Here is a 12735-nt window from a genome sequence, read left to right on the forward strand (position 1 = left end):
TATTTCTCCAGTCCTAATTCGTTTCAGTCCTATTTCACCGCCAATCACGTATTGCAGTGTAGTAATCTGCACTGAAATCAGCAGGTAAGTCAATCTCTTCACACCGAACAGATTTATAGCAGTCCTAACACTTTGTTAAACTTTTTCGGGTGTGCAACATATACCCACACAAATCGTATATCAAAATGTCTTTTACAAAATCTGAATTAGCTGGTTCATCTATTTGAGTTACGTATCGAATGGATATCTCCTTCAGCAACTTATCTTCCAAAACGGCTTTTAGATAAGATGCATTAACATCACACTCCTTTGCGTGACGCTGTAAGCATTTCGACATGGTAACCAAAACATTAATTTCTTCTTTGTTGTCAACGTTAGATCCTTTCAGTATTGTAGATAACCTGGCTCCCAAGGAAACATATCTTATTATTTGTTGGAAAGACGTAACGGTTGGGTGGGAATCAACAGATCGTATTATGCCAAACAGTCTCTAACAAATTATAAAAACATTTTACAGTGACCGCACCGAAGCTCATTATTGAAACATCAATGTTACCTCTGCCGGATCTTGGTTTAATTTTCCGGTCAGGACAACTTTATAATTCGCATTCATCATTTCTTCGATGAGCTCAATGGCACTTTTTATGGAAATTCTCTATCCATGTAGTGTAGCTGAAGAGACAAACATTTTCATTGATTTGTCCTGTTCATAAATTCTTTCAGTTGTGGCTAAAACTGAGAGCATATCCTCTAAGATTCTTTTCTCCCAGGCCGCTTATCATCGTGTGCATTCAGCCACCAATTGTTAGCAGTAACCCCTTCCTTGCAGCATCTACTATTGAGTACATCGAAGGTATCATTTAATAAATTTTTTAACTTTTCTATAGGCTCTGTCCCTTTAAATTTTAATAGTCACAATTAATCACAATTTTCTAATACGGATTTCCACGAATTTTTTTATACCGGCAAATTGTCTTTTTAGTCTCTTTTCATTCTCCGTTTTGGCTTGCATTTGGCGGTATAGACCAAGATCGGATGCTGAGTTGCCAAGGCTGAATTCCGACCTGGGGTATTTTTCCTCTCGGGCCCTATAGGAGGGAAATGAAAAATAATATATTTAATTAAGTTGTAGTTAGTTTTATTACAAAATCTTTTGGAATCGCGTACTATACCTCTGTGCTGATATAATACACAAAATTTTATCTCAAAAAAAGCTGTTATTTTTCCAGGAAACTTTTTGAAAGGTACTTGTTTACCTTTCCACAACACCCCCTCCCCGTATTACAACTGTAGAACAAGAAGCAGACGTTTTTCTAAGTAAATTTCTTTTTCCTTATGAATAAATCCTTTAGCATAATCAGATAACTTAAAGAGACTAATTGTGTCAAATAACTCATTACTGACATCACAAACTACACTACTCATGACATAAAAAACGAAAACAGTTTGACACTACAGTCACTAGTCACAGTCAATCACTTTACGTCTGCTACGTACATTGTAAACAAGTACCTTTCAAAAAGTTTCCTGGAAAAATAACAGCTTTTTTGGAGATAAAATTTTGTGTATTATATCAGCACAGAGGTATAGTACACGATTCCAAAAGATTTTGTAATAAAACTAACTACAACTTAATTAAATATATTATTTTTCATTTCCCTCCTATAGGGCCCGAGAGGAAAAATACCCCAGGTCGGAGTTCAGCCTTGGCAACTCAGCATCCGATCTTGGTCTATACGTAGAAACCAAGCGCATTTCGTTTTGAAAACAATTGAGCCGCAAGTCGTACGTTCATCTTTTGAAAATTGTTTGGATTTATATGAGCATCCGTTAATTTACAACACAACATAAGTTGAAGACCTCGTTGAGCTTCCAATAGTTTTTCATATGAGTTAAAGTCGACGGTGAAACCCTGAAACCATGGTAGGGGAGACTGGAGTATGCCGGGACACCGGGTCAAGAGGGACAGTAGAGGGAAAAATAGTAGATTTTAATAAAATTAAAAATTTTTTTAGTATGTTATTTAGATACATACAATCTACTTTGGCATGAAATTTGGTTGAGTTTTGTCAATAACTGTATCAGTTATTAACAAAACTAAAAAAACAGTTTTTTTTTGTTAATTTTGTCTCCACCATTTAATGTTTCTAGAAAAAAATAATCGCAAATGGCATACAATCTACTTTGGCATGAAATTTGGTTGAGTTTTGTCAATAACTGTATCAGTTATTAACAAAACTAAAAAAACAGTTTTTTTTTGTTAATTTTGTCTCCACCATTTAATGTTTCTAGAAAAAAATAATCGCAAATGGCATGTAAATTTAATATCGAAATGAAGCTTAATCATTTCTTTATTGTTAAAAACAAAAATTATGATTTTCGAACAATTATTGTAGATAATATTAACGTTTTAAAAAAAATAGTCTTTATCGGGAAATCGGGACAGCTGTTTTTGACTAAAATGGGACATTAGTGGGCGGGTTTGGCCTTCAAGCCCATCAATCATCACCGAGCTCATGACGCCATTACTGTTCCTTACAATGATCACAAGCAATCGATTATTCAGCATATTAATCGATTACAATAAGCCCAACCCCCACCTATCTTGTAATAAGGGTTTTTTATCATATAAGAAAAAAATTTATTTACACAATAATCAAACTGAAACATTTATTAACTTATAGAGTCTATGCAGTGGGACGCTATTTCAATTTTTAAAATTTTTTAAAATGAATTTTAAGGCGAAAATGGAGGACGTCCCTCACCACCCACCCTAGTGTCCTCACTTACCCCTCAAAATAGGCTCCTCCCACAAATCTAAGAAAACTTTAAAGGTCTTATATGGGAAAATGGTTTATTATTAAATTATATAAAAAATATGGGGGGTACATTACCATATGGAATACATAAAAACAAAATAATAAATTAATTTAATGATTAGTTTGGGAGATATAGGGGGAAAATGAAAACCGTCCCGGCTTACTCCAGTCTCCCCTATAATAGGTTAGAAGGTACCTCCACTGGGCCCTTCCCGGTTGGGCCCGATTTCAGGACGTTGGGTGGCGCTAGTTGCCAGAGTAGGCCGACTTTACATGGGAGAGATAGGGAATATGATCGTATTTTCAATTCTGTTAAGTAGGAAATAAAATTTTTACAATAATTTATTTTTTTATATTTTTTGAAATATTTTTAGCCACATAGTTCACTTTTTAATATAAAGATATGTTAAAATACAATATTTTTAAAAAATTTATATGGGTTCGCTTTGCGGTTTTCCAGCAACAGCTGGTTTGCTAGAGTTCGCGGGGGGGTATAAAAAGGATAAAGGGGAAGAAAATTCTGTCAACGATCAGAAACCATGGCAACCAAGCAGAAGAACTATGTTGGCCGTCATTTTCTCAATTTACGTTTGTTTTTATTTTGTGAAAACCACATCGATGAAATATCGGTAATTATAATCAAACAACTAGGTTTTAACACATTTTGAACAAGTTTTATTGCTTGAATCGTTTCTTAGTTACAACTTTAGATTAGTCAGTAAGAATGGCAGTACGGTAAAAGTAAAAAAGGAAAAGAGACTAAGAAATCACTTTTGCTTGTTTTCGCAGTGATTTTGACTTTGATTGTTGATTGAATTCATTAACCCACTTTTTAGTTTCCAAATGATTTCTGATGATTAAATACTCTAAAACTAATTTACCGACAAGTTCCTTCCGGTGTGTGTCGCAGCAAATGGTGGGATTGAATTTATTTTCCTTCACCAGCACACCCAGAGTTTCCATCGATCTCTCAAACCAGTCCAGGATGTTCAGTTTCCCTAAGTCAACCTATTTAATAGAGCAAAGTTAATTTTAGCTGTTGTATGAGAAGGTGTGTAAGAATTTATGATTTCATCAATAATAAACTTAGTATGCAATAGTTTTGAAATGTTTTTTCCTAAAAACAAAAAGTACCTCTGCCCGGTAAGCTTCTTCAACTATGATGAACAAGTCGAACATTTCTTTGGTGCAGTACTTCAGACCACCGCGATCCTTTCTGTTTGTCGCAATGGCTTCAGAAAAATCAGGGGGAAGCGATTCCAAAGACGTTTCGAGTGTATTTAGGCAATCTTCACATTTCAATAAATACTTCCTAGAGTGCAATAAGTACCCACATAGGTTATACACCATGTATCTTTTTATTTTGCGTATCAACAACTCCTCTTCAGAAGGAAGGTCATGTTCTTCAAGGGCGAGTTCTTCAAGGGCGAGCTCTTCAAAAGATGGAAATCGAGGCCATTCAGAAATGGGAATGTCTTGTTCGGAAGTTTCATTTTCCGGTCTCTGATCGAATAATTGTTCAATAATAGTACTTCGCATTGTACTTCGTAGAAATTCCGCCCTTTTAGTTTCTGTTTTGCATTTGCCCAAAAGGCATTCTTTGTAGGAAACCAATAATTGTACTTGCTCTTCTTGATCAACATTTCCACCAGAAACAGCATCCTTTGTAGGGAAATAGATGCAAAACAGGCGATACAGTTGCATAAATGAATGTATGGTGGGGTGCTCATTTGAGCCACCCGCATTCCGGATTATTCCGAAAAACCTCTAAAATAAAATTTATATTAGGCTACCATACATTTCAATTAATAGACTGCTACACATTACTTCAATGCAGTCTTGATTTAACTTCCCCGTCAAAACAAAATCATAATTATTGGATAACAGGTCTTCTGTTAAATCAATTATGCTGTGCAATGTAAGACGAAATGCCTCAAGGGTTGTTTGCGACAGAAATGGAGTTTCATTTTGTTCCTTTGAAATTATCTCAGTCATCTCCAGAGCGTCTATTGTTGCTTCCAGAATCTTAGAAAAGAAAACCTGGATTATTCATATGTACTTTAAGAAAACCTCCCTATTTACCTTCTTCCTCGATTGCCAATTTAATTTGGTGATAGATTCGTTCCTGCATCTTCCATTGAGAACGTCAAACGAGTTATTCAACAGTCTCACCATTTTTACTGTTGGATTGGTATCCTTGAACGTATCTAATTTCATGTCATCTGCGTAGTACTCAAAACCACACGCAACAGATTCTGAGAACAACTGGAAAATTATATAAATTACGTGTAATAAATACGTGAAACTATTACTTATTTATACCTGAGTGCATAACTTGACTGTCATTTTCTCCCAGGTATTGGGGAAAATGTGGGAAAAAGATAATTTCGGGCATATTCCTGATTGATATTTCTCTTCGGCATGATAGAGATTCTTGAAGTGATCAAATTGGTGTTCTCCGATCTCGTACTACTTTATTCTCGTACCATATATCTCGTACCGGTACGAGATCATCGGTACGAGATTGGAGCTTCTAAGCAGTCGGTACGAGATCATCGGCTCTTGACAGAAGATATTTAAAAAAATTTCTTCGTCGTAGAAGAGCCACTACTCTAACCAACCGCCCGGCATTGCTCCAAGCCGCTTAATGAAATTTGAGGGAAACTGGGCCGCCTTATATACGGTCGCAGGGGGTGAGCGCTAACTCGACCACAAACTTCCAATTCATCAAAAACTTTGATAACATTTTCCAGCATAGTAAGCGATGTTAGTAAAGATGGCAGAAATACAATATTTTGTGGAACTATCGATTTCTTCACTTGATAGGAAACGATTCCTTTACACAGCACCAAACTTTTTTCGACTTCCAAACTTCCTTTGTCTTTCAGTACTTTAAATATGTTAAATTCGTCGTTTTCCTTGGTATACGACCAATTACTTGGAAATTTCAATTTTCTAATTCCCGTTTGCCAATCAATGTCCTGCTGAGTAGGTGTTAAAGGCATATCTTGAGCTTCTTCTCCACTAACCTTATTTCCATAAGAAATTGTAGCATCTCTCAAAGTAGTCACTACATAAAGTGGGGTATCTGTAGATTGCATCGTACTTTGTTTGTTTTTTTAAATAGGTTCCTCAACAGATTCTTCAATATCACAATTTTTTTTCTTTATTGTGCTGCACGTTACTTTTGTCATGTGAGGTGGGCAATCTAGAGTAAAATAACATTAATATTTTATTAAAGTAGATACTGTAATGACACGTAAACAATACTTACTAGGAAAAATTTTTGGAATTGCACCCGGTTTCAGTTTCCAATGCTTGTGTTCCTTGAAAATTTTTTGTCCTGCAACATTCACGAAATACCCTTTGTCTATTTCAGAGTCTAAAAAATGATGGACACAAACCCACGACTTAGCAGTGACTATATAATTTTTTCTTGGAATAGATTTCATCCATTGTTTTTGCATTTTTGGGTCTTTTGTCTTGAACAGCGGCACTCTTTCGGAGACAATTCCCTTTTTCACATAACCAGAAGTGCACATTGGAACACAACATTTATTCGGCATTTTTTTTTTAAATTTAAAAATAGTCTTTCACTAGCAAAAACACTTTAAAAAAATTTGACGCACTTTTTTTTCTAATGACAGCCATTTGTCTGCTTGGTTGCCATGGTTTCTGCTCGTTAACAGCATTTTTTTCCCTTTATCCTTTTTAAACACCCCGCGAACTCTAGCAAACCAGCTGTTGCTGGAAAACCGCAAAGCGAACACATATAAATTTTTCAAAAATATTGTATTTAACATATCTTTATATTAAAAAGTGAACTATGTGGCTAAAAATATTTCAAAAATATAAAAAATAAATTATTGTAAAAATTTTATTTCCTACTTAACAGAATTGAAAATACGTTCATATTCCCTATCTCTCCCATGTAAAGTCGGCCTACTCTGGCAACTAGCGCCACCCAACTTCCTGAAATCGGGGCCACATCGGGATAGGAGACTCCTCTCAGAGTGGAGGTACCTTCTAACCTATTATACCATGCTGAAACTATACATTTCCATTTAAAAGCTTTAAATATTCATAACAAATAATGATGGACATAATACAACTACCAATACCTGAACTTTTTTGTGTTTTATCATATGGTTTCGCGTGCATTTCAGCAGGTGTGGCACATCTATCAAGCAGTGAATTCTGACAGAATCATCCAGTGGATGCGACATACTTGTACATCCATGTTCTGTTCCGGAAATACCGAAACTAGTATACAGCGATTTGTTGGTTGAAAACCCATCGCATACGCACGCTTTCACGATAGCCCCAGCATTGAAAAGACGTACAATACTTTTCGTAACGAGTTCTAGTAATACTACACCGGGAGCACCACCTTTAGTGCCAAACCACGCAAATGGCTGGATCCAACCTTGCAGAAATGGCCTGAAGACGAACATCAATACGTGATCAGCAAGTCCATTTGGAACCATGATGGTAGTCTCCCCGGCATAGTCGACGATGCCTTTCCACTTAAGACTTCTAGTATCGAATCTCATGTCTTTGGTTATAGAAATTTCATCCCACATCAGTGTGCCCCAGCGTTCGAATGGTTGCAATCCTTTCGATGCCTCCGATATATGCTCTAGCGCAAGTGAATTGAATCCGAACTTGCAGTCCGTGGAGCTTAATAACCTCCTCATAGTAGAAAGACGTGGGAGAGGGAGCAATCCATTCGCTCTTAGATGTACATATATGCTGTGTGACTTTTCATTCTGAGAATGGCACACTGAATTAGGAAGGAGTGTTCGAATCGCATTGTGCGACGGTTTTTGTCATGCGCCGGATCTATTGCTGCCTTGGCAATAAACATTTTGACAACCTGTTTCTCCTGAAACCCGAGGATCCAACCGGCAAAAAAAATGAAAGGTAAGTGAATATTCATATCTATACCAACGAAAACTATTGTTATATTTCTAAGTTTAAGATGCATAATCGATAGGAAGACATGGGCAATCCTTTACTTTTACGGAAGACCGGAAACACGATTAAGTAACCACTCGTGATAAGAAAAGTCAAGACAATTGGTAAGTAAATTTGACTTACTTTTAAATTACTTTTTTTAAAAAGGTCCAAGTATTCAAGAATCAGAAGAATTAAAATCTTATATCTCTAGAAAGTAAGTCTTATTGCAATCTCAATTTGTAATATTGTAACAGATTCACTGGGTTTAAGGGATGTATTCAGTCATAGACAGCTTACACGACACACACACGACACACTACATTGGACTGCCCCTCTGGCCGGTCATAGACGGGCTTTTGAGTCCTCTGACATCCGGCCAGAGTGACAAAGTCCATTGACATCGCACATTTGCATCTCTTAGCATCCGGTGCTAAGCGACAAAGTACATTGGCGCTACATCCCCCCTCCTACCTACTGACATGGGTTCCCTAAACTGGATAACAAACCCCACAAGGCATAACAAATAGAGTCCCCTATGTTTTCTACTTTAACATTTGGTAAAACTTATCTGGGTTAAACGACAATATTCACGCGACTGCATTCGGCCCGGGCTGGCCTTGATCCTCTTCTCCGGGCTCCCGCACCTCCACAAGACGAGTCAACAGTAGGGTGTCCACGTGATTACTCAGCCTCCGATACTCGATCCACAGGTACACCACAATTGGCAACGGGAACAAGCATCCGACCAACCATTCAAACGGATAACGCTTGGCATTCTCCTCTTCTTCCCATTGCCGTTGTAGGCGTTCGACCGCTTTCAGGTGTGAACTCGTCCCCGCTAGGTCTATACGCGTAGGCGTTCTTAGGGCGGCTGGTGCTTCCTCCATAATGGGGCTCTTTGCCACTGGTTGCGATTGCTCGACCACCGGTGCCAATAGACCACTCAGCATCCCTGCAGCTTCCTCGTCGATGACGCTCGTCACATTCACTGGCATCATCTGTCGGAAGCTCGCTTGCAGAACCCATTCGTCCGAGGTTGCCGAACACAACCGTGGGATTTTTATGACTCCCGCTGCTGGCAGCACTTGCGGTAGACCGATTCCGCCGATCCTTTTCCCAGGGCACTGGAGCACTATGGTTACGTTGTCTTTACCAGCGTAACCCCACTTCCTTCCTCCAATGTAGAACAAGTCAATGCCGGTCCACTTCTTACTGTCTAGGCGACAGTTCCTCTGGATTCCTTCCTGCTCCTGCAGAAAGACAGCCGCCGTGCAGCTCTTCATCCTTCCTTTTCGGTCAATCGGTTTCAAGAATGGGCACACACTGCCCATGTATGAAGCGCATTTCCGGACTTCGTCCACGTTGAACTCAACGAACAGCTGCCGATCTGGCGATACCCCCAGGTATGGAGCCAATCCCGCGTACGAGTGGGATACCGACTCCCTGGTGCTGGTGGCTACCGGCATAGGAAACACACTGTAAATCTGCAAGGCATAATTAAACTCAAATACCGGCAGATGAATGAACAAACGAACGTTTCCGTTCACCAGCGCCGCCTCCACCCTGGCCTCCTGGTATGCTCTCCAGCCATTTCCTCCTTGCAATGCTGGTGTCAGTCCCCAGCCTTGGGGCAAGGCCTGTCGAACCGAATTCAGTGCCTTAGCCAATACATTTGGAGGACAAAGGAGTGGTGACAGTCTCCCTATAGCTGCATCTGCTAAGCCGGTTTGCCAGCCGTGCAAAACGTCAGCCGTCCAATCCAGTGCCCTATTTGCCTTTTCCACAGACCTCGTTACCTTCTGCAGGAAAAGTAATTCTCTGGCAAGGTGGGTCCAGCTGTCATTGAAGACTTTTCTCAGCTGCGCCTGCTCTCTCCGCATCAGACCCGCCGCCGCCATGAGAGCACCGATTTCGGACTCATGCTCCGCCAAGTGCCCCATGGTCACGTTTAACAGGGTGGCCTGTTCCTGGAGAAGGTGCACCACCTCAAGACCCTTCTTGTCAAATGACTCGAGCCTCGAGTGCACTGATTCCAGGTCCTTTGTCGTAGCGGTCCCGAAGAGCCAGTTAAGCAGCTGGCCCCCTCCGTCGAACAGCCCGCGCTTCTGCCTGGTTCCATCACCTTTCAGAGCTCGTTCCAACTCCCGAAATTCCTGCCTCCGGCGCTCCGCTCTTGCCTTGATTTCCGCTAAGTCACGTGCTGGACCTTCCAAAAACGGAGTGACTTCCATAGGGAAATTCCCCGTGAGTGCTCTGTCAAACGCCCGCACCATATCGTCTATCCAAACGATGACAAGTTTAATTACTTGTTCCGCTCGCTTAGTGGGCACATCATAGATGACTACCCATTCCGAGTCCCCCAGGGCCAAAGTACCTTCGGGATGAAAAACCGCTCCTTCGGTCGCGACGTATTTCCCCTTCATTTCATCTGCTTGAACCATTTGGCCTACGACACAGACCAAAGTGAAGAGCAGCATGTTCTTCATCAAACCGGGTGCCCGCTTCTTCCTGGTCGGACGACCATCTGGTGATTCCCTTGCTGCTGGGGCCGCGGACTCTTTTCCGTCTTGTAGACCTTCGTCCATTTCGGCTATCGGCTCCAATGGCCGGCGCCTCCTTCCCCCTTTTCTCTCCTGGCTGGCGGCTCCACAGCTGTCGCAGCAGTGCTGGCGTCGAATGGCACCCCAGTGTCGACTTCAGGCGTCTCACCCATGTCGGTTTCGGCACACGCTATACCCTCTTCAGTTTCGGCGCGTGCTTCTTCCGAGCCAGTGTCGGCACGCGCGACACCCGAGTTGGTGTCGGCAAGTTCAACATCCAAGTCGGTGTCGGCATGCTCTAGCCTCTTATCTTCCTCGTCGCTATCGGACTCCTCGTCCGATTCCACAACGAACTTCTTCATCTGCGACACATGCACCACAAGAGTTCTTTTTCCACTTGGTTTCCGAAGCTCGTAGTTGAGCTCCGTGACCTGCCTGATCACTTTGTAGGGCCCCACGTATTGATGCAGTAACTTTTCCGCGAGCCCCTTCTTCCGCTGCGGGCGAAAGATGAACACCAGGTCTCCGGGTTCGTACACTGGTGCTGCACTGACTCTGGCATCGTACTGCGTCTTTTGACGTTGCTGTACCATGGCCAGCCGGTCCTTTACGTCTTCTCTAAGCTCCATAATCGCCTTCATTAGGTCTTCTGCACCGACGAGCTTCGTCTGGCTTGGCCCCGTCGCCGCCAGCAGATCCGCTGGAATCACCGCTTCCCTTCCATACACCATCATGAAAGGTGTGTGGTTGGTACTCTCCTGTCGCGCGGTGTTGTAGGCAAAAGTCACAAATCCCAGGAATTCATCCCAGTCTTCGTGGCTCTCATCCACGTACATCGCTAACATTGCTGCTAGCGTTTTGTTCTGTCTTTCAACCAGGCCGTTCGCTTGTTGATGGTAAGGCACTGTCATGCGATGTGACAGTCGCAACAGGGCCAACACTTCCCGGGTGACTTCAGCCGTAAAACACTTCCCTTGGTCCGAGGTCAATTCCCGTGGAAATCCATGTCGTACCACTACGTCCTCGACAAAGAATTTTGCGATTTGTCGGGCCGTGGCATCCGGCAAGGCCCTGGCTTCTACCCATTTCGTAAGGTAGTCCACCGCGACAACGATGTTTGTGTTTCCGTTTCGCGATCGCGGGAAAGGGCCCAGGACATCAATGCCGATACGCTCGAAGGGTCCCCCAACTTGCGTGATCTCCATCAGCCCCTTCTTCTTCCCTTGATCCGGCTTCCGGGTCTGGCAACTCTTGCAGCTTTGGACATAACGGGTAACCGCCCTGTCCATTTTAGGCCAATAAAATCTATGCCTAGCTCTCTCCAGAGTCTTTGTTTGCCCCAGGTGCCCAGCTGTGGGTTCATCATGAACCCACGACAATGCCTCCTTACGACGTTCCGGTGGCACACAAAGCCGATCAAACTCCTGCCCGAACCTGATTGTTCTCAGGTACAGCAAGCCCTCCTTGAGCATGAAGTTTCCGTATTGGGTGGAGTCATTCTTGATCATTACTTGCTTGATCCATCGCCACTGCTTCACCCGGTCTTGACCATCCGCCCAAGACCGTGTATCCAACCCTATAGTAGCGACTGGGATGGCCACCGCCTGCTCCTCCTCACCCCTTTCTTGTATTGGGTAACGCGATAGGGCATCTGCGTCAGCGTGCAAACTTCCTTTCTTGTAGTGGATGGAAATGTCGTACTCTTGCAACGACAGACTCCATCTCTCAAGTCGGCCACTTAGCTCCTGCTTGGTCATCAGCCAACATAAGGCATGATGATCGGTTTTTATCACAATTTTTGTACCCCAAATGTATGGCCGAAACTTCTTTACAGCCCATACAATGGCAAGGCACTCTTTTTCCGTTATTGTGTAATTTCTCTCCGATTTGTTCAACACTCTGCTGACGAAACAAATTGGCATGGGGTGCCCGTTTCTTTCTTGCATCAGCGCCGCCCCTATGCCGTAATCACAGGCATCAGGATGCACTTCGAAGTTCTTTGAATAATCCGGATGAGCAAGCTGTGCTGCTTTCACCAGCGCAGCCTTCAGCTCGGAAAACCCGTTCCGTTCCGGCTCTCCCCAACGAAAAACCCCTTTACATTCCATTACCGTAAGCGGGTACGCCACCTGGGCGAAGTTCGGAACAAACTTGCGGTAAAATGAGCAAAGGCCTACAAAGCTCTTCACCCACTTCCTCTTTGCCTTTTCATTGGCATTAAGGTTTGGCCCCGGGAACATTTCTATAGCCTTACAGTGCTCCGGATCAGGCTCGATTCCGGCCTTGCTTACCACGTGACCCAGCATCCGCACACGCTCGTTCCCGAAGCCACATTTTTCCATCTTCAGCTTTAAATTGGCCTTTCGGAAGCATGATAAGACTTTTCCTAGTCTCTCCAAATGCTCTTTAGCATCCTT

General features: G+C 42.3%; 1 protein-coding gene across 1 annotated transcript; it reads right to left on the reverse strand.

Moving 5' to 3' along the window:
* Positions 1 to 2994: 2994 nt before the first annotated feature.
* On the reverse strand, positions 2995 to 5165 carry LOC123475935. The gene is made up of 6 exons (XM_045179175.1): positions 5142 to 5165; positions 4902 to 5084; positions 4647 to 4844; positions 3954 to 4586; positions 3701 to 3827; positions 2995 to 3128 (listed from the first exon to the last, which is right to left on the reverse strand). The coding sequence occupies exons 1-6, from the start codon at positions 5163 to 5165 to the stop codon at positions 2995 to 2997; spliced, it is 1299 nt and encodes a 432-aa protein (XP_045035110.1).
* Positions 5166 to 12735: the final 7570 nt, after the last annotated feature.

Source organism: Daphnia magna, linkage group LG9, assembly GCF_020631705.1.
Source record: "Daphnia magna isolate NIES linkage group LG9, ASM2063170v1.1, whole genome shotgun sequence".
Lineage (NCBI taxonomy): Eukaryota > Metazoa > Arthropoda > Branchiopoda > Diplostraca > Daphniidae > Daphnia > Daphnia magna.

What these genes read in the sequence shown, in the direction of transcription:
- LOC123475935 (XM_045179175.1), bottom strand. Translation starts at nt 5,165, where the DNA reads ATGACAGTCAAGTTATGCACTCAG. An exon ending in TAAATCAAGACTGCATTGAA is followed by an intron (nt 4,587 to 4,646) that starts GTAATGTGTAGC and finishes ATTTTATTTTAG; the next exon opens with AGGTTTTTCGGAATAATCCG. An exon ending in ACACCGGAAGGAACTTGTCG is followed by an intron (nt 3,129 to 3,700) that starts GTAAATTAGTTT and finishes CCTACTTAACAG; the next exon opens with AATTGAAAATACGATCATAT.